The sequence below is a fragment of the Nicotiana attenuata genome, chromosome 3 (assembly GCF_001879085.1).
Source record: "Nicotiana attenuata strain UT chromosome 3, NIATTr2, whole genome shotgun sequence".
NCBI classification, from domain to species: domain Eukaryota; kingdom Viridiplantae; phylum Streptophyta; class Magnoliopsida; order Solanales; family Solanaceae; genus Nicotiana; species Nicotiana attenuata.
Window position 1 is genome coordinate 31,623,075 of NC_031991.1, and position 9,528 is coordinate 31,632,602.

Sequence of the window (9,528 nt, forward strand, 5' to 3'; positions counted from 1 at the left end):
CTTATCCATATTTAACCCGTTTTTAAAAAGTTCATTATTCTATCCATTTTTTAGTGGATAATATGGATAGTTAATTGTTTTCTTTTAACTACTTTGCCACCCCTATGCGTAACACTGATTTTGGATTCTAACATTCACCTTCTTAGCTTTTGAGACAATCTTGTAGACATTTCTTGAAGTTGAAAAATATGAGTATAGAGTTGAAGTTGAAAGATAATTCATCCGATTTTGCTAGCAAGATCAGATAACTTATCTTAAACAATGTTATATCGACTACTAAAGTAAGACTTAGAGTAGTGATTCATTGTTTTACTTTTTCTATCAATAGAAGGATACTTATTTAAAAAATAAATAAAAAATAACCGAATACCACGGTTATTTAAAAAAAAATAGACAATGTAAATCTTAATTATGACATGGACTTTTGCTTTTCGAGTCGTCTAATAGCCTAAAGATCAAAACCAAAGTTAGAGAAGCATAAGTTATAAACCAATTGAATCAAGAGAATACTTTTATTATTTACAAATTACAAAAATTCATGAATACACGTCAAGGGTATATTCATATGTGACAAGACTCAAAAACTGTATTGGTTCCCTATACTTCTTGATAAAATGGAAGGCTGGCCTGGTTTATACCCTGCTGGGCAAACAAAACAGTGTTTTCCTATAATAATATCTACAACAAAGCATCAGTACTGAAAATGATATACACAACATAGAATATGACGACTATGTACCCACTGAATCAATATCCGCAACGTCAAAGAACGAACATTTTGCTATGTCAGGAAACCTTTGTGCCCTGAGAACAGCCTCGAGCTGATGATATACCATGAAACGTGAACAACAATATTAAAAAGACGTTAACTTGGATTCTACGCGTACCAATGGGAAAGCCAAGGGTGACCTAGGGCCTCTTTGGCCGTAGGACGCCTTTGAGGATTTATCTCAAGCAACTTTCTGACAAAGTCGAGGAACAATGGATCAGATACTGGCAGCTGATGCTCCAATGACGTTTCCTCGGGGATTATGTATTCAAGTAGCTCAGTGTCCTATTACAGAATATCAAACATAAATCAGAAGTCGGAAAACTGTGCCATTCTATAGTCTATCCAGTTCTATCAAGTTGCAACTAATATGGAAAAGGGAGTGGAGAAATCTTTGTTCGCAAATATGGGCAGAAAGCATAAGTTTCACAATTTTTAAACTTTTTGAAGGTTTAAAAGTTAAGAAAAAGTTGTGCATTGCTGCTAGCTGCACCCCCCCCCCCCCCACACACACCCAAAAAAGAAATCAAGAGATGTACCAAGCATATCAAATAAAATGATGATAGATTTTGGCAGTTCTTATAGATTTGAATATTGAAATTACAAGTGAATGAACATGACTAGCGGGAATATATAGAAATTGGACTCTCAGATTCACTTTCTGAATTAGATCGTTTTATGAGAGCAGTGGTCAAAGCAAAATCTAGCTTGCTAGATCGTATAGATATTGCTAGGCTTAATTGAGGCTTTAACGGTCTTCTGAGGAATCACGCCAGAAATATAACAAATTTTCTATCAATAATCTTAATCTTCTGAGATATGACTATGAGGAGGAACTTGTCATATAAACAGAATTTACATCTTACATGTCATATAGAGAGCTCCTTGTCATGCAAAAAATTCAAGATCAGGCTTCGAAAAAGAAAATTTCCAAAAAAAAAAAGAAGACTGTTACTTTCTAGTAAGGTAAAGGATAAAAAGTCGCTTCAGTATAACTCAAATAAATAAAGCCTAAAGTTAGCAAATAATGAACAGGAAGAAAGTTTTACTTGGTGGAAAATGGGGTACATATTGGTATAAGACAAAAGTAAGAGAAAGAAAATGGACAAAGAGATCAAAACATACCAAATAAGCACATGCCAAGACTAAACATTAACATGAGTACGAGCAGAAAAAATGCTACATTTGTTAATAATACCGTGTTGAAAGAATGAAAAGGATTAACTAAGAGGCAAACCTCATTTATATGATAAAGGTCATAATCCTTTGTGAAATATTTGTGTGCCTCCTGTCCCCTTTGTAACATGTCCACCTCTATAGGACCAAGCATTCCGATCATACGTGCAAGCAACATGACAACTGCTTCATTTGGAAAAAGCACCTACCAAACAATAAGAATATTTAAGAGTGTATACGGATACGTGACACATGCTAATGAAGCCTTTTTAACTTGTTCTGCACACCACAGCCCCCACCCCCACTTCCCACCCCCACCCAAATAGGGCTACTAAAACAGGAAGAGGAACAAGATACTATTTGCAATTTGAAACATACCAATCAATAAAGTAAACGATGGTAAAAGGAAATATTAAGAAAAAATGAAAAAAAAAAAAAGAACCATACAAATGAATGTTACATAATTCAAGGAAAAGCAGGAGGATACCTCCCCAGAGCACAGCTCTCCCAAGATGCAGCCAAGAGACCAAAGATCAATTTTTGCGTCATAAGAGAGGCCTAAGATGACTTCAGGAGCTCTATAGGAACGAGACTGTACATATAAGGACAAGTGATCAGACTGAAAGCAACTGCTTCCGAGATCAATAACTTTTAACTCACATCTTCGATAACTTTTGATGAGAATATTTTCCGGCTTTAGATCACAGTGGATGATCCCCAAGCTGTGCAAAAACACTAGTGCCTCCAAGCACTGTCGTGTTATGGTCTGTTAAGGAACAAATAAACCAACACAATTACATTTCATGGCTTTCCTTTTACTTAGATATCTTTTGTGGTTTCTGACAAAGTTTAGTTTACTATTAAAATACGGACCTGAAGTCTGCTCATTGTAAAATAAGGCTCTAGATCAGATTCTCGGTTGTATTTCTGAAATTCATATAAATTTGCTCGGAGAAGTTCACAAACAATAAATAGGTGCTCCTGCATGTTATAACATCAGAAGATAAGATACCAATGATGTGTGAGCTGGACGTAACCAAGAGAGCAATATTGCAACATTCGTTGGTGATTTCAATATTTATCCTAAGTTAACAAATAAATGAACAATGTTATATGACTGTGAATGTTGAGTTTCTACGTCCCAAGATATGCAGTCATACGAAATTGAACAAGACTAGAAATGATCATAATTAATAGAGGGTGCAATATCACACTTAGGGGTCATTTGGTTACAAGGATAAGGGGTAACAATCGGGGAATAAAATGTGGGGTTATTTTATCCCATGGTTGATTGAATTTTTGATTCCGGTATAAGCAATTCCGGAATTATTTATACCAAATTCTGTTATTATTTTTAACCCTGAAATTACTAATCCAAGGGCTAAACAACAAAATGACAAAGATGCCCTTCTCCAAAACTCTTCTTCCAAAGTCCTTAAGAAAGCAAAGAAAAATATTGAAACTATATAAAAGTTTATCTAGTGCAAAATCAAACACATGTTTTATACTATACCCCATGTATATCATTTTAATCTAATGATCCAAACATCTACCAATAAAAGTATGTTCACTAAATAATTCTGTCATTATTTATTCCCCGTATTATAATCCCAAACTAACTTGTTCACAAACCAAACGACCCCTTAAAGGGTGTAAAGAAAGAAGGTCGTGCAAAATTATTTGGTCATGTCTCCCAGGTCTTCAGATATTGCACCCGTCTATGGGTGTGAAAATGTGATCATTGAAGATGTTAACATAAATTAAATTGACTTAGGATCACAGGGAGGAATTTAATTTAAAAGACCTAAGACCTCTCAGAATCAATGTAGATTTAACTAAGAGCATATACTAATGGAAGCAAAAGATTCATAGATGCGATACCAACTTAGCTAGTTGGAAATTATCAAGTTAAGGTAAGCATGAGAATAGAGACCGCCAAATTTGTCTTAAAAGGAAAGTTATTTAGTATTAGAATGAACTGCACCTAAATAGAGTACATCCTTAGTAACAGATGCGAATGTACTTTTAGTTAATGCAGGAATCCAAAAACTATCAAATAACTTCAAGTCCGACTAAAACCTAAATAGAGTACATCCTTCTTAGTTGAACCAAAGTAAGTCCAGGATCAGGGATCTGATAAAAAACTCATCTAAGTACATCTTCAAGTCTTCTCCCATCTATGGTGGGAATAGAATCAATACCCTTGCTAAGACTATACGCTTGCAAATTCAGCCATCATATATCCAATCTTGATAAAATCAAAATTCTAGTGTTTCAATTCTACCAGTGTTTACGGTTTTAGCTTTATAATACATATGTATGTATGTACACATGCACACATATACACTATTACACTATATTCTTATATCATATAAAACCTTTAATCTCTAGCAATCAACACTTGTGACCTTCCTTAGCATTCTGCTAAACTTTTATTAAGATACCATTCAATTGCATTTCCTATTTAAAAAGATTGAGATAAATGAAGGAAAACATAAACTTTTTTTATGAAAACATGAGAAAAAGAGCTAACTGGAAATGCAAAAGAGAGAAAGTCACGAGTAGCAGATTGCACGACAAGCATTGGTGGCTGACGTGGTGGTAGAAAGCAGCCACTTTTAGGAATCTTTTTGGATTATTTCGATATTTTTTCTTTGAGTAAAAGGTACTGTAATTATTTCATTAAAAGAAAAATCATCCTGGAGGTCTATATTACAGATATTCGCAACATTGATTATCTCGTTGTTTTTCCAATTGACATCCTTTTCCTTCATTATTCTTTTTTAAAAATCCCCGCCAACGGCACATGGTTTGAAGCTTGAGTGATAATGGACCCCTCTCTCTATCCTTCTGCACTAAATACTAGGCTGCGACAGGGTTCAGACCGTGACATGCAGTTAACCCACATATCACATGCTGAGCTCTAACCACTAGACCATTGCCCTGGGGGCTTAATTTCCTCCACCATCATTTCCTAAGGAAAAACAAATTTCTCTCTTTCTTCTTTCCTTTACAATCCTTTTTAATACGAAATGTAGTTTGTGAAGCAATCCTGCTAAAAGTTAATTGAGATGTTATTGATAGGTCATTAATATTGAGAAAGAAAACAAGCATTATATGTTTGAAAAAGAAAATGCTTATGGTCGAAACTTACGACGTGGGTAAAACTTAAGGACAATAAGTGTTATACACGAGCTTTGGCTACATAGTATACAATGTTGACTTGTCACTTTAATAAGAAAACACAACTCTTTGTTGATTTCCAAAATGAGTTACTCCCTTAGTCCAGTTAGTGTGACCCTATTTCTTTTTTAGTCAGTTCCACAAAGAATGACTACCTTTCTAAATTTGGAAACATTTATCTTAAACTTCCCATTTTACCCTTATGAAGAAGTTTTTATAGCCATACAAATATTATGACATGTTTAAAACCACAAGTTTTAAAAGTCTGGGATCTGCACAAATGTTATGGCATATTTAAAACCAAAGGTTTTAAAGCATTATATGTTTTAAAACAAAAATGCTTATGGTCGAAACTACGACTTGGGGTAAAACGTAAGGACAACAAGTGTTATACACGAGCTTTGGCTACATAGTATACAATGTTGACTTGTCACTTTAATAAGAAAACACAACTCTTTGTTGATTTCCAAAATGAGTTACTCCCTTAGTCCAGTTAATGTGACCCTATTTCTTTTTTAGTCAGTTCCACAAAGAATGACTACCTTTCTAAATTTGGAAATATTTATCTTAAACTTCCCATTTTACCCTTAATATGAAGTTTTTATAGCCATACAAATATTATGACATGGTTAAAATCACAAGTTTTAAAAGTCTGGGATCTGCACAAATGTTATGGCATATTTAAAACCAAAGGTTTTAAAGCATTATATGTTTTTTAAAAAGAAAATGCTTATGGTCGAAGCTACGACTTGGGGTAAAACGTAAGGACAACAAGTGTTATACACGAGCTTTGGCTACATAGTATACAATGTTGACCTGTCACTACAATAAGAAAACACAACTCTTTGTTGATTTCCCAAATGAGTTACTCCCTTCGTTCCAGTTAATGTGACCCTATTTCTTTTTTAGTCCGTTCCATAAAGAATAACTACCTTTCTAAATTTGGAAACATTTATCTTAAACTTCCCATTTTACCCTTAATAAGAAGTTTTTATAGCCATACATATATAACATGTTTAAGACCACAAGTTTTAAAAGTCTGAGATCTGCAAATGTTATGGCATATTTAAAACCAAAGGTTTCAAAAATCTTCCTTTCCTAAACCCGGGCTCAATCAAAATGCTCATATAAATTGAAACGGAGGGAGTAATTACTTTAAGAGACAAGTGGAAGCATCTCACTGACAAACATTTCCAGATTATATGATATTAAGAAGATAACGATGACATGGCCTTGAGTTCCAGAGGGTATTTTACATACCAAATAGACAGATAGGAGTTCCAGGCTAGATACCTAGCAGAGAATTATCGGTACTTAAACGAACGAGGAGAAACTTTTTTAACTATCAGTTTGTAACCAGAAAGTTTAGAGATGGCTATTAGTGCTAACAACGTAAATTCCTTGATAGCAAGAGATTCCTCCAAACAAGATATGTCAGTAAATCTGCCACTAAAAACTGGCTGTACATTTCGATTGGTTTATAACTTTATAGTTGTCCATTCCACGCACCTCTGCCTTATATCAAAAACAGAAAAATGGTAACTTCTGAATGCTGATCGTCTTTTTCATTTAGAGGTTGAGGGATCGATCTTTAGTTCTTTATAAGTCTTGATACAAAGCAAAGGACTCAAAAAAACAAACATTTTCCCAAGCGTACCTGATGGTAGAAGTAATCATATAGTCGCAATATATGGTGCTCATCACAAGGGTCATTCTTGTTCACAAACTTGAGAAGCTTAATCTCATCTAAACTCTGATCAAAGAAGTCCTTGTCATTCTTTATTATCTTCAAGCAAACGTCCATTCCGGTGTGCATATCATGAGCCTGAATCACTTTGCTGAATGCAGCTGAACCAAGGTATTCCGTTACATAGTATCTACCAGCGATAATGCTATTTAAAACAATAGGCAGGTCCTTGCTCTCCTCAAATCCAGTCCTGCGTATGAGGCAGAACAAATAAGTACAAATATTCTCTACAAAAGAACCTGCAAGAAACAAGCTCAATATCTCCATTAAATGTTAGAACAACGTTAGTGCCTAGAATAAATGATGAAATTAGAACTTGATGCGATATACACGGTGAACATGTATTATCAAACAAACATTGCTCTCAAATCCTATTAAAAAACACCTTCTTTTCACTCACTCGTCCATATTGGACTTAGAATTCGGAGGTATGGATATATGAAAATGAACCTGTTTTTTCTGTGTATAATTCTCAAATTAAATACTTCAAACTCATCTTCGCCTTCAAACATCAAAAGTTCATCTGATGTAGCACCTCCCTCTTCATCTGCTGCCGCATCGGGTTCAATACCTTCCCCATCCTCTAATCTATCCTCTTTTGGCTCGTAGTCTCCGTGTATATATGAGTAGTAATCTTTGTCAATAGCCTTAGGTTGAAAGTCAGGGTTAGCTTTGAGATCTCCAACCAAGTCACCGTTGCAACTTGTTTTAATTGAATAGTTGTTTCTATCTTCAGTTTTCCTCTCACTCGTTGGTTCATACTCTAAATAATTAGAGTCAGTTAAGTTGATCTCCGTGTCATCAGGATCACCGCCATAAATCCCTTTTGCCCCCTTGCAGCAAGCACAAAGTGGGGATGAACAACTAAATTCTCCCTTCCCACCTCTTCCTTCAAGTTTCTTTCGTTTATCCAAATCATAGTAATCGTCCAAGCCTACATCTTGCCCATTGTGCACTGTGGCTATAGGCCATCCTTCCGATTTATAATCCCAATTGGGACTTGTGGCGTCCTGTTTCTCGGACACTTCAGTCATCACAAACTTGTCCTCACTAGGGCCCGCGAGACCATCCGAGCTTCCAAAGTAAGGTGGCATGGGAAAATCTTCATCTTTCTCCCGGTACCAGAAGAGGTCATTTTGCATATCAAAATCAGGGTAATCTCTTGCAGTACCAAATTGAGATAATCTATCCGATGATGCTTGAGAACTTAGAGCGGTCGTAGTAGGAATTCCATATGGATTTGTAAATTCTGCACCAGAGACAACAGGATAAACCTAAAAAAATATGCAGAAGAGACAAAAACAGAGGAAATAATCACAAAGTGTTGACCAAAAGTTGCAATAACACAAGATGATCAGTTCTTGGGTCACATTAATCTAAAAATATTACTATTAATTTTTCGATACTCCAGAATCTTAAAATCATCTTCCCGAGATGGAATAAAGAGCAACTCTTAGAAATTAAAGAATAAATGACAAGCATCCATTTCCAGGGGCAAAAGTTCTATATATTTACATCAATAGCGTCCTATTCAAGAAATTATAAATTGTGACAAATACTAAAGTCTGAATTGGGTAAGTTTTATTTTAGCTTTTGCACAATCAACAAAGCAGTAAATAAATATTCCAGAAAGAGAAACACAAGTTGTTGTCATAAAGAATCAGAATCAAATTAAAAATCCTTAGAAGTATATAAATGGTCAAATAAACTAAAAATAGAAAATTCAAAAAAGGAAGGAACTTTAATTTACCAGAGGAGCAAAAATCGGTAGTAGAAGAACCCAAGCTGACAAATTCCTCATCAGAAGAAACAGAGTTCGACTCATGATTAATGTTAGCAGAAATTAAGTCATCAAGACGCCGAGCAGAAGGAATCTTAAGAGGAGGTGGCGGCGGAATCATAGGAAACAAGAATCTTTCATAATCCAATGAACCCAATTCAGATTTCTCCATAATATCCTCCATAAGAGCTGATTCTGATTCTGAAAACCCATTATTTTTCAAGAATTCCAATACTTGTTTAATGTCAGAAACAGCCATGAGAAGAAGAACAAAGTCTAAGAAGAAGGAAAAAGAAGAGAGTGAAGTAAGTAGAGAAGAGGTGGGTTCATGGGAATGGAGTGAATTAAGGGAAAAAGGGACAAAAGTGGGAAATTCTGAGTTGGGTTTTGCATGTTTTTTGCTTTGCTATGTTATAGAAAGAGAAAGAGAAGAGAGAGAGTGTGTGTGTGTGTGATGACTTTCTGCTTTTCTTTTAGAGTTTGTCTGCTGTAAAACTGAAGCTAACGGCAGGAGAAGGAAACGAAAGATATCTTACCAACTTTGACAAGTATAAGAAAGCTAGCTAGCTGTTGGAAAGTGGGGTCCTTTCCTGCTGAAACAACAGCGAGTATATAGTACGTATAAAACATGGCTTTTTCTACTCTTGTTCTTATTTATGGTTTAATTTTCTACAGTGAGATAACAAATTCAAGCAGTCGTTGCCACGTTATACGCACACTTGTACTAAAATATACTTGCATGTTATTAGGGTAAGAGCACCACCATATTTTTAAGCCATCTCAGTTTTACTCCCCCCTTTACTTTTTACTGAATTTTACTTTCACTAAATTTCAAAATTACACAACTCATAATTTTTTAAATTGGGTCTCTCT

General features: G+C 35.0%; 1 protein-coding gene across 2 annotated transcripts; it reads right to left on the reverse strand.

Annotated features, from left to right (window-relative positions):
- On the reverse strand, positions 494–9,218 carry LOC109223482 (dual specificity tyrosine-phosphorylation-regulated kinase 4). 2 transcript variants are annotated; one of them, XM_019387812.1, is made up of 7 exons: positions 8,626–9,218; positions 7,326–8,124; positions 6,786–7,065; positions 2,819–2,926; positions 2,433–2,711; positions 2,007–2,150; positions 494–1,054 (listed from the first exon to the last, which is right to left on the reverse strand). In XM_019387812.1, the coding sequence occupies exons 1-7, from the start codon at positions 8,912–8,914 to the stop codon at positions 878–880; spliced, it is 2,076 nt and encodes a 691-aa protein (XP_019243357.1). In that variant the 5' UTR covers positions 8,915–9,218; the 3' UTR covers positions 494–877. The 2 variants fall into 2 exon arrangements, with proteins under 2 accessions (XP_019243357.1, XP_019243358.1); XM_019387813.1 differs by having other exon boundaries at positions 7,326–8,149; positions 8,626–8,794.